Source organism: Papio anubis, chromosome 2 (genome assembly GCF_008728515.1).
Source record: "Papio anubis isolate 15944 chromosome 2, Panubis1.0, whole genome shotgun sequence".
NCBI classification, from domain to species: domain Eukaryota; kingdom Metazoa; phylum Chordata; class Mammalia; order Primates; family Cercopithecidae; genus Papio; species Papio anubis.
In genome coordinates this window covers 120,508,514-120,528,429 of record NC_044977.1, presented here as the reverse complement: position 1 = coordinate 120,528,429, position 19,916 = coordinate 120,508,514, and the positions used below count along the sequence as shown (strand labels likewise).

Below are 19,916 nucleotides of genomic sequence, written 5' to 3'. Positions count from 1 at the left end.
ATTTTCATTGTTAGCTTTAAGTAAAAAAAGGGCCTCTTTGAATGCTTGGGGACGTCCTTTTAAAAGGTGAGAGATGTTTTTGGACTTGCGTGTATGCGATGAGGGAAAAAAATGCAAGCCCTAGTCGGTGGTCCAGGAGGTGAGACCCATTGTAGACTGGACCACTTTCTTTTTCTTTTCTCCGCATTCAGTTTATAAATGATGAAAATCAAAATGTGTGCCAAGCTGACACTTGTCCAAAATTTTCACTCTTAACTTCCTCATTGACTTATCAATAAGACAAAATACGAAATACCGGAACCTGTAAGGTACACCACAGAATCAAAGATCTTCTCAAACCTTCAGAAGCAAACTTTGTTTATCTATAAAATGAGCTGGTGTTTCCTACAGTTTCTCTCAGCTAGGATTCTAATGTTTCAACCCTCTACTCCCAGGTTCTTATCCTGGAGGCCATGGAATTCAGGGCAGCTATAAATTTTGCTGGCAAAGAATTACATATGTTTTTTCACTACCTTCTAGTTGAATTAGCATTTTTTTCTGTTATGAATGTAGGTATCAAACTAGCAATACCTGTGCCTGTGTCACCAATAGCAATCAGATATTTTCATTTCATATGAGAATTGTTGCAGAGATCTTGAAATATCACTTATGCTTATTACTACCTTCAAATTATGATAATTATTAGACATAGATGTTAACATATAAATCTCAATAGAGAAGCACATTGTTACTAGATTATAATTTAAAAATAAAATAAAATTAAAAATACTTAATACTACATTTCAACATAATTGATTTCCTTTGAATTCCTATGTAATTAGGCTATTCCTTTAAAAACACAATTCTCATAAGGGATCTACAGGCTTCATCGGACATACAGGTGGTCCATGGCACAAGAAAATTTAAGAACTCCTGGTCTGTTCTAATAAGCCAGGTAGAAAGAACTTCTCAAACATAAGTGGTTCCATCTCTAGATGGCTACTTTCCAGAAGAGAAGAGACCTCCTGCTTTTCCTACAGCAAAATTTTTCATACAAGGGTGTGGAAAATGTCTTTGGCCTCCAGACAAAGAGAGAAAATAGATCTCACCTCATCATACATGGAGGTTCACAGGCTTGGAAATGTGCTTGTTTTCACTTATCTAGAAAATATTACTGGTCTTCAAGGATGAACGGATGCTAGACTGCAGGCTCACTAAGTAGTCCTGATCAAGAAAAGCCTCACTTTAACATAAGTCCTTCATTTTTGACAAAGGTGCCAAGAACATACACTGGGGGAAAGACAGTCTCTTCAGTAGATAGTGCTGAGAAAACTGGATATCCATATACAGAAGAATGAAACTAGACCTTTATCTCTCATCATCTACAAATATCAAAAAACTACCACAAGAAAACATTAGGGGAAAGTCTTCAGGACATTGGTCTGGGCAAAAATTTCTTGAGCAATACCCCACAAGCACAGACAACCCAATAAAAACAGAGTTATTCTACACGTTCAAGTCCTCTGTGGAAATAAGCGAGGTTATAAATAAATCAATATATTGGCTATCTCTATGTCTTAGGGAACTCATTTACCTTTTTGTACTTTGTTTTCATCCAGCATTTTCAACCGCAATCATAGGCTGTAAGACTACCTCTAGGGGATGTTTGGAAAGATGTTTGGAAAATCTCCAGGACATTAGTCTGGGCAAAAATTTCTTGAGCAATACCCAACAAGCACAGGCAACCAAAGCAAAAATGGACAAATGGGATCACATCAAGTTAAAAAGCTTCTGCACAGCTGAGGATACAATCAACAAAGTGAAGAGACAACCCACAGAATAGGAGAAAATATTTGTAAACTACCCATCTGACAAGGAATTAATAACCAGAATATATAAGTAGCTCAAACAACTCTATAGCAAAAAATCTAGTAATCTGATAAAAAAAAAAAAAAGGGCAAAAGATTTGAATAGACATTTCTCCAAAGAAGACATACAGATGGCGAACAGGCATTGACAATCAGATAAATGAAAATCACAACTACAATCAGATATTATCTCACCTCACTTAAAATGGTTTATATCCAAAAGACAGGCAATAATAAATGCTGGCAAGGATGTGGAGAAAGAGAAACACTTGTACAATGTTTTTGGGAATGTAAATTAGTACAGACACTATGGAGAAGAGTTTAGAGGTTCCTCAAAAAACTAAAAATTGGGCTACCATATGATCCAGCAATCCCACTGCTGGGTATATACCCAAAAGAAAGGAAATCAGCATATTGAAGAGATAGCTGCATTCCTATGTTTGTTGCAACACTGTTTACAATAGCTAAGATTTGGAAGCAACCTAAGTGTCCATCAACAGATGAATGGATAAAGAAAATGTGGTACATATACACAATTGAGTATATGCAGCCATAAAAAAGAATGAGATCCAGTCATTTCCAGCAACATAGATGGAACTGAAGATCATTATGTTAAGCAAAATAAGCCAGGCATGGAAAGACAAACATTGCATGTTCTCACTTATTTGTGGGATCTAAAAATAAAAACAATTGAGCTCAGATATAGAGAGTAGAAGGATGGTTACCAGAGGCTGGGAAGGATAGTTGGGGGCTGGAGGTGGGGAGGTGGGGACGGTTAACGGGTACAAAAAAAGTAGAAAGAATGAGTAAGACCTACGTTAGAAAACACAACGGGGTGACTACAGTCAATAATAATTGTACATTTTAAAATAAAGAGTGTAATTGGATTGTTTGTAACTTGAAGAATAAATGCTTGAGGAGATGGACACCCCATTCTCCATGATGTGCTATTTCACATTGCATGCCTGCATCAAAACATCTCATGTACCCCATAAATATATACACCTACTAAGTACCCACAAAAAAACCCCCAGAAAAACAGGTCCTGCTTTCTCTTCCTTTAGCATCCATTCTTCCCTTCTACACACACAGACACATATATGTACAAACACAAACATGCACACACATACACAAATACATATAAACACACATACACATGCAAACACATATACATACATATATATGTATTACATACACTCCTCTTGTAAATCATTTAGTGACCTGGCACAACAACCATATAAATTTGGGCAAAGCAATCTTAGAAAAAGGTGAGAGGTTTGTGAACCATGCCATGTAAGGAAGAACTGGGGACCTGGGGATGTTTAATTTGAAGAGCAGAAGACTCAGTGGAAGATGCAGAGGACACCATTAAATATGTGCAGTACTGGCAGTTGGAGTCAATGTGACGTCCACTCTAGGCTTCAGAGGAAATCCTAGAGCCACGCACATGGGCGTGATTGGCTTTGGTTAGGAGCATAGACTTTGTAGATTGTCAGGCCCAGGTTGATTCTGCCACGTATTAGCTTGGTGACCTAGAATAAGTTCTTAACTTCTTGGAGCCTAAGTTTCATTGTTACTTAAATGGAGATAATAATAGCACTTGGCTCATAGTGTTGTTACAAGGATAAAATAAGCTAATAGAGTAAACTGCAGTCCATAATAGAGTAGGTGCTCAATAAATATTAGCTCTTACCACCAGTATTATTATGACAATTCTAAGTTTTTCTAGAGCAGTTGACACCCAAGAGCACAAACTCCTCCTCCTTCTCCTTCTCCTTCTCTCCTCCCTCTACTCCCCCACCTTCCTCCTTTTAGAACTTGACTTGTGTATACTAAGTGCTACCATGTGCCAGGCACTGTGCTTAGTGATGGGATATAGTCATGAGCAAAAAGTACGCAGCTTGATTTTATGGAGATTGAGTGTAGAGGATACTGCAAGATCCCAAATGCAGTCTTGATTATGGTAACAAACTGAACAAGATTAATAAGCATCTGTATTATTTATAAAATACAAATGCTACTTTCCTCTAAATGAGTGAGAGAAGGGATGGCAATTACTGAAAATGATTAGCTATCAGAAAGTTAACTATGACCAAATAGGCAAAAGAGGAAGTAAACTTGCAAAGAGGATGTCTCTTAGCCTGCATTTGCATACGTAGAACTAGAAAGCAAGTATAGTTGAAGAAAGACTGGACAGATCAAAGGCAGGACATGTGGAGGTTCTACCACATTAGGCAGTCAAGAGAATTTATTAATAACTCAGATGATTCAAACAAAATTTCAGTAAGGGACTATAGGCAGGTCTGGGGAGTATTTAGGCGGGGCTAAGGAACTGACTAGGGATGTTGAAGTATCAGAGACTTAGCAACACTGAGAAGTTGTCATCCCGAGGCCTAAGTGTAGGGGGTGGAATGGTGTCCTGGAGTCCGGCAGGAGCCGGAGCTATGGGTCAGAGATTCCTAGAAGGAGCTGCCTTGTGGAGGCACAGCCAGTGTGGTGCCAACGCTGGGAGGCAGCAAGGAAGAAATGCTCTGGCCTTGCTTTCTTCTCACCTTCTGACCTGATAATATTTCCCATTGGCTAAATTCAACAGGAAGCAACCTGCAGCAGAGAACAGGTCATGAAGGGTGGAGAATAGGTCTGGGGAGTGGAGGCAAATGGAGAAGAAAGACTAGCACACCTACCAAGGTCAAACCGAACTTGGCCTAACAAGACATAGATGAAATAAACAATTATTAAAGAGAAGATAATAAAATTAGCAAAAAGGGTCATCTTTTTCCTTGAGTTAGTTTGAATGAACTTTTCTTCCTTGCAAGCAAACGGTCCCTGATTGGTAAATGCAAAGACTCATGAAATGAAACTGTATATGGGTGCCACTGAAACTGTTTTCCATGTCACTCTGTCCAGATCTCAGATCTGACCACTGGTGTCTATAATTAGGATAGACTTCCATACATAAAAGCACATGTGCGGTACCTGGGGGTGAGCATCTGTGAATAAAATTGGTGGGCGAAATGTGTGTATGTGTGTTTGTGTGCAAGTGTATGTGTATTTCTGGGTTTATTGGTATGTTATCCTAACTCTTTGCTTTAATGTTTTGCAAAATTAAAAAATAGTATTGAAAAAAATTAGCTGGGTGTGGTTGTGTGCACCTATAGTTCCAGTTACTTGGGAAGCTGAGGTGGGAAGATTAGAGAGGCTGAGGTGGGAAGCCCGGGAGGTTGAGGCTGCAGTGAGCTGTGATGGCGCCACTGCACTCCAGCCTGGGCAACAGAGTGAGACTCTGTCTAAAAAAAAAAGTATTGACCTTTTTATTTGATGATATAGCTGAGACTGTTGTTTGAAGTCAACCTGATATAAAAACTCAGTCGGCTGATCCAGAGCAGAGTTCACCCCTCTAGAATGGGGTTGTGGGAAAGCAGCAAGTGCCTCAGTTGCTGGAGGGCTTCTGCTTAGTTAGTTGTCAAAAGTAATGTCATTAGTGGCCTGCTACTCAGTATGTGAGGTCCGTAAAAACTGGCCCCCTGCATCTTGCTGATATTTGAGAGGCATTCAGATGAGGCAGCCTTCACACGTTCTGCCTCGGCCAGTCTCCAGATGCCTGGGAGATAATTAGGCGCCTTTATATTATTCACTCTCTAGGCAACAAGATGAAATTCCAACTTTTCATAGCATTTTCTGCCACCCTCATGCCCCAGCTCTATTAGCAGCCTGTCCCCAGTGACAGTGGAATGTACTGATAGGTTCCCACAGATGGATTCAGATGTGGAGAACATGAAAAACAACTTTTCCTTTGTTTGGAGGCTGTCAGGATTCCCCACAAATGATTGCTATGGACCATTTTCGTGGGAGCTATTTGTGCTGTTAGAGTGTCTTATTTGCTTAAAGAAAAACCATAAGATAGTATCAAGAACAAATAACATGAAGGGAACACACATCCAACAATGTTCAAGGGCTGACGAACTGCAGATGGAAGCAGGGGTTCAGCTGAAGGCCAGAGTTACTTGATACAGGGAAAAATGTTTGTTGTTCTTAAACTCTTCAAGACCAAAGAAGCATTTGACCCAGAACCTGTAAGTAAGTAAACCATTCCTTAAACTATTTTCTTTGGAACGAAGTGTTTGGAGCAGGGGAAAGAGTAGGTTTATAAGGGGTCCATGGTTAGAGGATGGATCGATTGTTCATTAACTCTTTCAAAGTCTTTGAGAATTGTGTGGAAAGTCATGTCATGCTATTCTTATACATCATCTCCTACACAATGGTTTCCTCCATTCCATCCTACCTAAAGCAATTGAAGAATAAAGTGGGTTGGACCTCTGCACTAGTCCCCTAGTCAGGGGTAGAGGTAAGTGTTTTGCTAAGGAGTGAACAAGTTCATGTATCTGTTGACGAGGAAACACACTTTTGGAGACAATTGTTAGGTAACAGAGTAAGGAGTGTGTGTATTACCTTGGTGTATGACATGCTCATGAGACAGTGTCAGACCTTAAAAAATCGAGTCTAAATTCAAAATGACTTTGCTGGACTTTGGAAAAATCACCTGAAACCAAAGGTGAGAAATAACAGGTACAGGCCCATTCACTAGGAAGGAAATGTACTACGTAGAAATCCAAGGCCAGGCAGAGTGCGGAGAGGATGAATCAGCAACATCTTCACACTGGGCTGTCCTTTGTTCTCAGATGATACTTTTAGGCACATTCACTAGGACATACATCATCCCCAAGTTTCCTTTAGGGATAATGGAATTGCAGCAAAACATTTACAATCCCAGCCAAGCTTTTTTCTTGACCAATGACAAAACTACTCAAGGCAGTAGTAAGCTTGGATTGGAATGAGGACAGTGAACAGAAGTGCAAAAGAAGATAACCAGTTCCATGGCCCCAAACCCAGGTGGCAGTGGGGTAAATAAGTACTTTGGCCCATCCAGGACTGGGATCTAATTTCAGCTCTATTACTTACTGTCTAGATCTGTGACTTTAACTTTTCTAAGCTTCAGTTATTTGCATGTAAAAGTGGAGATCTCTGTACTTATTTTGCAGGGCTGTTGTGAAGATTAAATTTAAAGTGTGCATGAAAGAGTTTGTCACAAAGAAAATGTTCAATGTTAGGAAAAGCATCCTTCATTTCCTTCTTATGCCTGACTTCTGATCGTCTGTTAGGAAAGTTAGTCAGAACCCAGGATGTATAAGTGGGGAACCCCAAGGCTGGCAAGATGAGCTCCTTCCTTGATGAAGCGGGCTCCTGATTGAGGAAGGATATGGAGCCCCTGAGAAGGAAAGGGAGACCCCCAAAGAGAATAAACACCCCAGAACAAAACACAAGGCTAAAAGCAATGCTAAAATGTGCCTCCATCTTCTTCAGGATGGGTAAAGAACATTTACACAGAGGATATTAACTCTTTCCAGTCTTTAAGTGGGGCCTAAACTAAAGGGTGTGCCATTTGGGTGAGCTAATAGGAGGATTTTGAAAATTAAATATCAATCAAGTAGTTAAGAAGAGTTTTAGAATTGCATTGACAGGATGTCTTCATAAACAATGCATACGCAGCCTGGGTCAGTTGAACTATATTCCATCTGAAGATAAGAAAAGAAACTAGACTATCTCTCAATGTTCCTCCAAGATTCTATGACTTCATGAAAGTTTAAAGGAAATATAACATGTCAGATTTATTACCTTACTACTTACTAAAGAAAGCTCAGAGAGAATGATAATGATACACAAGGTACTCCGTTGGTAGAAAGGGTTTTGGAGTCACACAGATCTGTGCAGAAACCCCAGCCCTGGAGCTGACTAGCTAAGTGATGTCAGGTCAGTTTCCCAGCCTCTACGAAGATTCTCCAATTTTAAGTTAGGGATAACAGCACCGCTTAAAAGTTTTGTTTTAAGAGTGAGATACTATTCATGGAATCCGATGCCAGGAACTTAACAGGTAGTCAATAAATACTAGTTCCTTCCTCGTGTAGTTTTAACTATTGCCAACCATAACAAGCTGCACATAAAAACATCTAAGATTTTGCTGTTTTTTGCAAACATGTGGTGCAATTAGTTTTGCTACATAATAGATGAGAAAAACTGAAAGCACAGAAGTTAATTGATGGCCAAAGTCTTACAGTAAGTCCATGACCCAATAATTTCTTGTATCGTCAAGAAAATGATGAGGACATTTTCCTGCTACAATGAAAATGCAATTGAGGACCAAGAAGCAGCTTCTCAGCTCCTTCTGGCATCTCTGCCTGGTCCAGCCCACCTGCCTCCACTCCTGCCTCCACCATGTCCATCAGGGTGACCCAGAAGTCCTACCAGGTGTCCACCTCTGGCCCCCAGGCCTTCAGCAGCTGCTTCTACACGAGTGGGCCTGGTGCCTGCATCAGCTCCTCAAGCCTCTCCCGAGTGGGCAGCAGCAGCTTCTGGGGTGGCCTGGGCGGAGGCTATGGTGGGGCCAGCGGCATAGGAGGCATCACCGCTGTCACGTTCAACCAGAGCCTGCTGAGCCCTGTTAACCTGAAGGTGAACCTCAATATCCAGGCCATGCACACCTAGGAGAAGGAGCAGATCAAGACCCTCAACAAGTTTGCCTCCTTCATCGACAAGATACAGTTCCCGGAACAGCAGAACAAGATGCTGGGGACCAAGTGGAGCCTCCTGCAGCAGCAGAAGACAGCTGGGATCAACATGGACAACATGTTTGAGAGCTACATCAACAACCTTAGGCGGCACCTGGAGACTCTGAGTCAGGAGAAGCTGAAGCTGGAGATGGAGCTTGGCAATATGCAGGGGCTGGTGGAGGACTTCAAGAACAAGTATGAGGATGAGATCAATAAGTGTGCAGAGATGGAGAATGAATTTGTCCTCTTCAAGAAGGATGTGGATGAAGCTTACATGAACAAGGTAGAGTTGGAGTCTCGCCTGGAAGGGCTGACTGATGAGATCAGCTTCCTCAGGCAGCTGTTTGAAGAGGAGATCCAGGAGCTGCAGTCCCAGATCTCAGACACGTCTGTGGTGCTGTCCATGGACAACAGCCACTCCCTGGACATGGACAGCATCATCGCTGAGGTAAAGGCGCAGTACAAGGAGACTGCCCACCACAGCCAGGCTGAGACTGACAGCATGTACCAGATCAAGAATGCGGAGCTGCAGACGCTGGCTGGGAAGCACGGAGATGACCAGCGGTGTACAAAGACTGACATCTCTGAGATGAACCGGAACATCAGCCGGCTCCAGGCTGAGATTGAGGGCCTCAAAGGCCAGAGGGCTTCCCTGGAGGTCACCATCACAGATGCCAAGCAGCGTGGGGAGCTGGCCGTTAAGGATGGCAACGCCAAGCTGTCTGAGCTGGAGGCCGCCCTGCAGCGGGCCAAGCAGGACATGGCATGGCAGCTGCGTGAGTACCAGGAGCTGATGAATGTCAAGCTGGCCCTGGACATCGAGATCGCCACCTATAGGAAGCTGCTGGAGGGTGAGGAGAGCCAGCTGGAGTCTGGGATGCAGAACATAAGTATCCATATGAAGACCACCAGTGGCTATGCAAGTGGTCTGAGCTTGGCCTATGGGGGCCTCACAAGTCCTGGCCTCAGTTATGGCCTAGGCTCCAGCTCTGGCTCTGTCGCGAGCTCCAGCTCCTTCAGCTGCATCAGCTCCACCAGCTCCACCAGGGCCATGGTTGTGAAGGAGATCGAGACCCGTGATGGGAAGCTGGTGTCCAAGTCCTCTGACGTCCTGCCCAAGTGAAGAGCTGCCGCAGCCCCTCCCAGCCTGCCCCTATTGTGGCTTCCCCAGAGCCTGGGAGGGAGGCTGCTGTGCAGGGGAGCACAGGGAACAGGAGACCCACCTGAGGCTCAGCCCCAGCTCTCAGCCCACCTGCGGGGGAGTTTACCACTTGGGGACCCCTCTTGCCCATGCCTCCAGCTACAAAACAATTCAATTGCTTTATTTATAATGCCCAAAATAAAATCTCAGCTAACTCTGCCAAAAAAAAAAAAAAAAAAAAAAAAGAAAAGGAAAGAAAAGAAAAGAAAATGCAACTGAGTTCCAGAAAAACATTCCTTCTTTTCACTCTTGTAATTTATTGTTTCTCTTATATGATAGGAAAGGAACAGTTTGTATCATAAGATAATACAGATCTGGGGGTCCAGAATGGGGCCAACAGTGTTTCTTTGTCTCTTCTTTTGGGTTTAAGCAGTTTCAGTATTTCTTCATTTCAAAGAGGAAGGATGAACTTTGCAGTTCTGTGGAATTCTTATAGATAAGGAGAAGACTAGGAATCTTGGCTTAAATTGCTTCCTTGCTTATTTCTCTGCATTGAACGGCATAGCATGGTTCAGAATAAACAGAAGTGATTTTGAGTGTTCTCCAAGAAACATTTCTGATCCCTGGACATGTTGGAGAAAAACCAGTCTAAGCAAAAGCTACAAAAGCAAAGTGGGTGGAATCCTGGACTTGCTTTCTGTCATCAGTTCTAGGCAGACTTGCCTCTCTCGACCTTAGATTGTTCATCTGTTAAATGAATGGATAGAACCAGGTAACCTCTAAGGTCCCTGACAGCTCAAAATCCTCTGATTTATGTTCTACCATGAAAAAAAGGTGGGCTAGTGAATTTCACCAATAAATCCACAATGTAAGTATTTTTAGTCATCCTAGGGAAAGAAACCAGGTGCAACTCACAGCCACTTGTCAGTATAAAGAATTTGCCACTCTGACCTTCCTATTTTTCTCTAGCATAAACCACACTAGCCAGATCATGGAATGAGATGTGAAAATGTCCTTTTGGTCCGGCCCACCCTCTTGCTAACCCCTAGACCACACCAGGTAAACCCGCCTGTCATGAACTATGCCTTTGGAATGGGACTTATAGCACAGCCCTCCATTAGGCCAGCTCAACTGTCCTCTGACCCCAGTGGGACTCTCCTCCTAGAGTCAAATGCTGACATTGCAATTAAAAGCTGTTATTTTCCTAGTTTCATACCCAGGCAAAACTCATCCCTTCCCTACTCTCCCCTTTCCCTGGCCTCCTTTATTGCCTTGTGTATTTATGTTCTTGTTATCTCCCTTAGTAGATTGTAGAGATAATTCTATAGAACTGAGCTGTTCTTGCACAGACTTTGGAGTCAGGCAGTCCTGGCTGACTGGGTTCTGCCACTTACATTGTGTGTTTAACAGCAAGCCATTTGAACTCTCTGAATGGAAGTTTTTTTTTTGTTTGTTTTGTTTTGTTTTGTTTTTCATCTTTAAGAGCAGAATGTAAATATCTTCCTCACAAGATTATCAGGATGATTAAATGAGTTATTACATGCAACGCCACTTAGCACAATTTTAGGCAATTGCAGGTTGCCGAAACATTGAATCTATTATTGTTATTTGTATAAAATAGGATCTTAACAAATGCTTGTGAAACAAAACAAAACAAACAAACAAACACACACAATAAGCACTTCTTCAGGATATTCCAACTAAATTCAGATCAAAAGGTGATAAAGAGGGTGCTGTGGTAATTATGGAACAGAACAGCATTTTCTTGAAAATATGTCTTAGGCTGGTCACAGGGTAGAAGGCAGAGTATATGACAGGCACACCAGGTGTTTGGAATAAACTTACCCCTGACCAGCCGTGGGGCAAGAACTGGCCCTCTGCCCAGTATTTCCCATTGATGAAGAAGAGGCCTGCGATCATGATGAACACCCACACTGCCAGGTTCAACACATTGAGAACATTGTTGAAGCCTACGGAATTTTTCACCCCCAGGGCAACAATGATGGTCACGATGACTGCGATCAACAGAGCCAGAAGGTCTGGGTATGATTCTTCACCTTTCCCTAGAGAGGAAAGACATGATTTGACATTGTCTAGAGGGAAGAAAGGGCCATGCAAACTCCTGGTCCTACCCCAGTGCATCCGCACTCAGCTTTAAGAAGGGCAGTAAGTCTGTAAAAGGAACTGTGTGTGTGTGTGTGTGTGCACCTACACATGCCTATGCTGTAGTCCACAAGCAGATACAAGTGTCTATTTGCAAATGAGCAGAATTTGGTAGATAGGTAAGATGATCTGATATCCTGGACCAAAAATTGAGCTATGTGGTGTGACATTACAACAGCACCTATGGAAGCATGGCACAGAACATTTGAAGTGGGAACCGACCTGTGATATTTGGGGTGCATATTTAGGTCTAACATGTTATTTGAAAATTGTTTTTATCTTCATTATTGTTAATTTTACAGTCAGTAAAATTTCCATCCCATTCCCAAACCTTTTCTTTATCAACACATTTAAGAATGTGTGTCTTTGAAAATGATGGGAACAGGGGTTTTCTGTCCTTTTGTGTACATGTGGTTGCAGAGAAAAAAATAACCAGTGAACACGCCCTGCCTGCTTGGTTTTGCCCAACGGCCAGTGGACTCCTGCCCTCTATAGAGTGGAAAAGGCACTGACTCAGCTGTCAGGGGTCTTGAATTTCAGCTGTACTTTTGCCCATAGCCAGATGTGTGGCCTTGGGCAAGTTGACTTATCTCTGTGGACCTCATTTGTAAAGCGATGGACATGAATGACCTGATTTTGGAGGACTCTTTTAGACCTAAAATTCTATACAATCAGTACACTGAACAGGTTTGTTCTTTATATTTTTATCTTGTCATGGTACTTGGGTGCTCAGCATTTTTGTCAGTTCTTTTGAGATAGGAACATCGAAGTCAGATGACTTGACACAGCCACAGGATCATTCCTTGGAAGTTCTGAGGCAAGATTCCAGAGCTTTCTCAGCTATTGTTCAGCTTTCCTCGAATTTGAGTTTATCAGGCATCAAGATGGAGAGTGGCTGGGTGCAGTGGCTCAGGCCTGTAATTCTAGCACTTTGGGAGGCCAAGGTGGGTGGATCACAAGGTCAGGAGTTCGAGACCAGCCTGGCCAACATGGTGAAACCCCGTCTCTACTAAAAATACAAAAATTAGCTGAGCGTGGTGGCTGAGTAGTAATCCCAGCTACTTAGGAGGCTGAGGCAGGAGAATTGCTTGAACCAGGGAGATGGAGGTTGCAGTGAGCCGAGATCATGCCATTGCACTCCAGCCTGGGCAACAGAGCAAGACTCTGTTGCAAAAATAATAATAATAATAAAAAAGAGAGTGGATGGCAAATGATGGATGGAGCCTGAGGTCTCATGGTATTTGTTACACGAGCTTCTGATGGTTTAGCATTCACTATTATGTTACCCCTTCCTGACCTCTTCTAGGCTGGAACCCTTTTTACTCATTAATTTTTTTTCATTGAAATTTGGAAAAAAAATCTGATGAAACCACTGGAGAAATTGCTGACAGTTCTTTTTTTTTCTGCATTGGTTTTATTTTTATATAGCTATTGACATGCACATGTATGGTTTGTATCCTTTGACATATGATATTACATTAAAACATAATCCATGTTATTACAAGTTTCCCTAATCATCCTTTTAATTGCTAGCTACATAGTATTTGTCTGCAATTTACTTAGTCATTTGCCCACTGTAGAATATTTAGGCTGTCTCTAACTTTTTGTTATTGTAAATAAGGATGTGATGAGCATCTTTTTGTATAATGCTTCCATGGACATTAGAATTATTTTTTAAGGATAGATAGATTCATAGAGAAAGGATTACTTTGCAAAAAAAAAAAAAAAAAAAGAAAGAAAGAAAGAAAAGAGATATACTTAAGGCTTTTGATACATTTTGCCAAATTGCTTTCTGAAAGGAGAACTCATTTATGGGGCTTGGTAAGTTTGCATGTTGAGGGTAGGAGGATATGGCAGTCTCACCCAGGCCATTGAGGGTTCCCACGCTGTCCGCCATCCAGCGGCTGATGGTGTGGTTGGCCAGTGAGTCAAACATGCTGCTCAGAGCACTGGCTCCGGCCGCAGTGCCAATCAGGTACTCCAGGATCAGGTTCCAGCCAATGAAAAATGCTACAAATTCCCCAACAGTGACATAGCTGTAGGTGTAGGCAGATCCTGTGGTCTTGGGGACTCGAACTCCAAACTCTGCATAGCAGACGCCTGCAAGGGACAGACATACACAGATGGTGGACTTCAGGAGAAAAGCTGACATCCTGGCTAACCATCTTGGGTAGAGAACATACTGAGACTCTCTAGGATCTCAGAACAAACACACAAAGTTTTATGTATGTGAATCGACTCAAAGCCAACTCTTACCTCTTCCAACCTCACTTCTGAAAAATGCGAACTTGAATGACTAGCAAGGCAATAAGAACTAATTCTACTGAACTGTTGTAAACCATTCTTTATTTAGAAAATATTCCACTTGTGTGTGTCTCTGTCATGTTCCTTAGGTGTCAGATATCTGGTGTGAACATGGGATGGGCCCAACTCATTACGACCCCCACACTTGATGGCACCAGGGTGATATTATGCACAAACTTCTTCTCTTTTGGTTTTTACATATTATAGAAAGTGCTCCTCATTTGACAGTGATACTTTGAGCAATCTGTGAAAACGGCGTACTATATCTAGGGGGTAGATAAAAGATGCAAATATAAATAAATTGCTAATTATTAACAAGGAAATTTAGCACGTGCACAAAAGGTAATTTAACAAACACTTCTAGAGTCCTACCATGTGCATGGCAGGGTGTGAAGCACTGGGTATAAAAAAGACAAATGGCATATGCCCCTGCCCTTAAGGGGTGAGAGGCCATCAGTGCCCATTGTAGGCTGTGTAAGCTTGACAATCTAAAAATGTATAACAATGACAGGAGAGATGTGAGACATGTACTTAGAGGGTTTTGAGGCATATGTAGGGATTAATTGGATGAAGAAGGTGGAACATGAGGCAAAGACGTGGCAGAGAGAGACAGTATGAAGTATTTGAGTGGAGGGGAGTGTGCACCAAGGTATTAGGAGGAGACGAGGCTGGCCAGGTAAGCAGAGCCACGTGTTTTACAAAGTGGGTTCAGGGCCCACTTCCAGCAGAATCATCTATTGAATCCTAATTTCAGGAGATAGGAATCAGGATGCTGCATTTTATCCAGCTCCCCAGGTAATGCATGTGCCAACTCGTATCTGAAATGCACTGGAATATTGCTTCATTCTTTGATGTAATTAGAGAATAAATTAGAAAGAGATTGAGAACATATCAAACTTCTGGGAGTTGGGAGAATTTCCTATTTTGTGCTAGGAATTCTGGGTGTGGGCCAGTGAGTAGGGCAACGAGTTGGAGGACAGACATAGGACAGCTTGGAGGAAACATACCAGGGGTGGGATGTAGGAGGATGTAGGAGGGAACTCAAAGTCAACTTTACCTTCAGTCCCAATTTTGTTAAGGGCCAACCCTGAGGTTCTCTCATCACAAACCAGGGAACAATAGTTCACACTTTTGTGAATAAAGAGAGCAGGTTTCTTCTCCTTTGGAAGGGGATGAAATCAATGCAAAGAAGCAAAAACAGAGATGTCAAAAGCAATGGCATAATAAATGATTCCATGCGATGTACTATCTCTTCCTTCCCCTCCATTGCTTCAGTTGTCAGGGTGTCTACATGGAAGAAGCACTGGACCAGTTATGCTGGGCTCCTGTTTCTACTCCACCCCTATAGATTCAGCATCCTTGTTTTTAAAATAAAAGTACTACACCAAAGACTCTCTTAAGGATCTCCTAACTCTGACACTCTAGGATTCTATCTGTTATACTGAATTTTGTAATATTTTGCTGCAAAATCTATTGAGCACAACTTAGCTTTTCTTTTACATCAGCTACAGTATTGTTCGGTGTTATGGAGATGCTCTCAGGGATAGTGAAGCTGTTTGTCTCTACATATAAACAGTCCAGGCTGTTATTTATTTTGAGTTCCTATGTCAGCCCTCCTCCCCTTGCTTTGTAAATATAGCTTTCCATCTCCTTCCTTGATATCAGACTGTCAGTTGTTACTTCTTGTTGCTGTCCCAGTGCTTACCTGGAGCAGTCAGACCACCTCTTTTCTAAATTGCTACTTCCAACGCCTGATATTTAAATTGTTAGAGTGAGTCTAAAATTAAGAGGAAATGGTCTTTGAAGAAAGGCCTGAAGAACTCTTCCATGGGGAAAGTATAGAGTGTGCATGCATTAAATATAAGAACCTGATGATATTTTCTTGAATGCCGTGTGTTTTCAGGGTTCTCGGGAGTTGAGTTTGCACGTATGGATTAGGTTGCTCTTTTAGTGCTGTGTGAGGAAGGAAGTGAAGAGGCAACTCAATAATGTATTGAAGCCATAGCATTATCCAATAATTCCTGCATTCTATGAGCTTATTCTCATCACCCAACTTTACCACCTGATATTGTACAAGATTTATAAGTAAAATCTTTTCCAGATGATGCTTTTGAAGTAGGCATTGAGTTGATTGCAAATTTAATTTGGAGAGCCAATATTGTGGAGTTTGTGCAATCAAACATTCTCTCCATAACATTAGATCGACAAATTAAATTTAAAAATACCCATTTTGCCACCAGAATACACTTGCCAAGGGTAATTAGCAAATAGCCAAGTCTTCCTTAGGTCTTGTGAACGGACCAGTCCATTGCTGTCTGAATCAGAGAAAGAGGCCCTGGCTGTGCATGGTATAAGAAGCATTTGGAAACTTAGTCATTTCCCAAGGTCCTGTTGGGGTCCTGATGACTATAGTTTGGGGAGAACAGTGGGAAAATCAACCAGGCACTAACCATACAAGACAATTTCTGCTCCAAGAAATCATTGTTTGGACACATTGTAAAAGATCTTATAGTATTTTAAAATCTTTTTGCTTTGTTTGTATGGAGAAATTCAGACTTAGAGTGGGCACTAGAGAGCGTCTAGCCTGGCTTTGAAGTTCACTGGTGAGAACTGAATGTTTACAGCCTCATATATCCTGAGAAAAATGTTCTCGTTCATTCAACTATTTTAAAATATCTGGTATGTAAGAGAAACACATTCAAGAGTATCTTTCTAATTTCACTAAGAAATTAAAAGCATGGAAACGGAAACCTTTTTTTTTTTTTTGAGATGGAGTTTCACTCTGTTGCCCAGGCTGGAGTGCAGTGGTGTGATCTTGGATCACTGCAACCTCCACCTGTTGGGTTCAGGCCATTCTCCTGCCTCAGCCTCCCAAGTAGCTGGGACTACAGGCATGCACCACTATGTCTGGCTAATTTTTGTATTTTTAGTAGAGATGGGGTTTCTCCATGTTGGCCAGGCTGGTCTTGAACTCCTGACCTCAAGTTATCCGCCTGTCTCAGCCTTCCAGAGTACTGGGATTACAGCATGAGCCACCGTGCCCGGGGAAACCTTGGTTTTTATCCTAGATTATCTAGGGTCCTAGGTTACTGAGTATTGAGGGGCCAGTTACCCTCCTATGGATGAAATGAGGCGGCCAATTAGATATGGTTTAGGATCCCTTCTGGTGCATCGCTCTTTGGTTTTACAGCTAAAGTCAACTCTTAATCATCTATTTAGTGAGGGAAGCCCTGTAGAAAATACTGTATGAACCAATGGTTCTCAGTAAAGGTGGTGTTGACTCCTAGGGGAATTTTGGAAATATGTGGGAGTGTCTATGGTTCTCATGATGAGTGTGGGCCCTTGTGGCATTAAGTGGACAGGGGTCTGGGCTGTTCGTCATTCTGCAATGTGACTGACTCACAGAATGAAGCTCTGTCTTGTATCATACATGACTGCTGATGGCCCCAGTGGACATTCATTTAAGTACAAACCTGTTTATAATTTTTGTCTTGAATTTGTCTCCATTTTACATATACAAACAAAGCATTTTTTTTGCATGGCTTTTTAGACATTGAATTTTCCAAGACTGCAACAGCTGGGTAAATTGAGAGACAGTTCTCATTTGTTTGGTTTGGAATTTACCGAGTTGATCATCATTTTGGAAGACCATCATCAACAACAATGTTATTCATGGTTTTTGAGCATCAAATGACAGACCTATATGAGTCTGCATTTGTGGCTGTTGTACTTACAGTGGTTCTACAAATGACTGCAAACATCTGACGACTTCCTCGCATCTCCTAATGTACGCATGCCCCAGCATTCACATGTTGGAATAAATATTGATTTTATTCAAAATTACTTTCATTTGATTTATCTTTCATACTCAGGGCATATTTATTTTTTAAAAAATTAAGTGCATAGGAAGGTAACCATCTCTAGCTTTCATCCAGAATAGTAGAGGAAGCATTACAAAGTATTTATTACCAAAAATGAATCTGGGTGTACTAGGGTAGAGAATCACTGTTTTAAATAAGAGATCAATTGCCGGGCGCGGTGGCTCGTGCCTGTAATCCCAGCACTTTGGGAGGGCGAGGCAGGTGGATCACCTGAGGTCAAGAGTTTGAGACCAGCCTGGTCAACATGGTGAAACCCTATCTCTACTAAAATTACAAAAAAAATGAGCCAGATGTGGTGGCAGATGCCTGTAGTCCCAGCTACTCTGGAGGCTGAGGCAGAAGAATCGCTGGAACCCAGGAGGTGGAGGTGGCAGTGAACTGAGATTGTGCCATTGCACACCAGTGGGGACAACAGAGCAAGACTCTGTGTCAAAAAAAAAAAAAAAAAAAAAGAAAAGAAAAAGATTAATGTATAAATAATATTGACTTAATTTGGTGAATCCATTAAAAAATTTTGCCCCTGAGTTACCTTTCTAATCATATTTGCCTTATGCTATTATCAGAGTGATTTTACATTTTGTGGTCATCCACCAAGTGATTAGAGGGAGAGGCATATTGATTTCAAAAGTACTTATTCATATAGCTAGAGAGAATCAATACGAAATCCAATGTTTAGGTGCAGGCAGCCATCAGTGAGTGGCAGAATGTTGCAGACCACATGATGGAGATTTTCCCTTAGTGTTAGTCAGAGATGGAAGGAAGTCTAGGTCTTTGAGAAATATAAAGGATTTATTTCAGCAGGACGAGAGGTAAGAAGCCTGCAAGTCTGATACCTTTTCAGTTACCCATCATATAAATCTATTGTAAACATATTCCTATTTATATTTTGTCCCATTTCTAGTGTTTTATATTTCTGTACCCAGAACTATTTGTGGTTAAATTCATAATTTGCCAGGCTAAAAATCAGTTAGACTTGGAGAGAACTTCCACATTGAAAAGTGGGTTGGGACAAGGTACCAGGAGATTCTCGATTTGCAATATTCCTTTTAATCCTCTTATGTGTATCCCAGATGATGTGTGATTTGGGGTTTCAGAAAAATATAGTCCTTTTCAATGTGATTTTGCTTTCAAGTTAGAGTCTATGGTTTTATTATATATATATGTGAAGAGCCAGCCTTAGGTTTAGTACTTTCAGACAACCTACATACAATGTTGACCTTTCCAAACTATGCTTAACATAGCACAACCCAACAGCAAAGAGAATCATGACATGCTTCTCCCTCTCTAAGTCTGTTGAGTCACTTGCAGCCTACCTGGATTCCCTATAACCCTTTTAGAACCAGGAGGCAAAGCTTCTCCTTCTTAAGAGAGTAAAGGAGAAAGACCCAGCTGGGAGTAGGCAAAAGGAGGGAAATCTATTTTTAAGTGGAGAAGTTTTTCCACTTAAGGGGGAAGTTATTGGAGGTACAGTTTCTATAATATGATGAATTCAATGATTATCTTGCCTGATCATAAGTGGAGAAAGGCTTCTCCACCTAAGACATGAATTTCCCTCCGCATTCCAGCAAAGAAAGCCATTAGATAAATAAGTACTTTTAAATAAGTGTACTTTCACCTGGAAGGATTAAATCTAGGGGTTATTCACACTTGAATGCCAATTGCTCTACTCAGATAGACAGATTTTCCCATTAATACGTAGCTTATCTTACTTTGACTATTCCCTAACATACTTATCCGTTAATTTAAGAGTTTCCCAAATAACTTTTGACTTTCTAATTTCCTTCCTTCATTCCACACACATTAAGTGTCTATGAAATGAGGCACTGTAATGAATGACAGAGACACAAACGGTGAGACAGATTTCCTGATCTTGAGGCATCTATATTTCAGTCAGGAAAGAGTTTAATAAACAAACAGCTGATTCCACGCAGCCAGCATTTCATACTATCGAGCATTTATGAGGTGTTCTTGGAGC

General features: G+C 41.5%; 1 protein-coding gene and 1 pseudogene across 1 annotated transcript in view; one reads left to right on the top strand and one right to left on the bottom strand.

Annotated features, from left to right (window-relative positions):
• The window catches only part of SLC7A14 (solute carrier family 7 member 14), a 122,238-nt gene that overhangs the window by 27,559 nt on the left and 74,763 nt on the right, over positions 1 to 19,916 (bottom strand). Inside the window, exons 3-4 of the mRNA XM_003894844.5 lie at positions 13,620 to 13,856; positions 11,439 to 11,656 (exon numbers count right to left, since the gene is read on the bottom strand). Coding sequence (XP_003894893.2) covers positions 11,439 to 11,656; positions 13,620 to 13,856 — 455 coding nt within the window. The remainder of the gene's footprint in view (positions 1 to 11,438; positions 11,657 to 13,619; positions 13,857 to 19,916) is intronic.
• Positions 5,087 to 9,838, top strand: LOC103882193 (annotated as a pseudogene).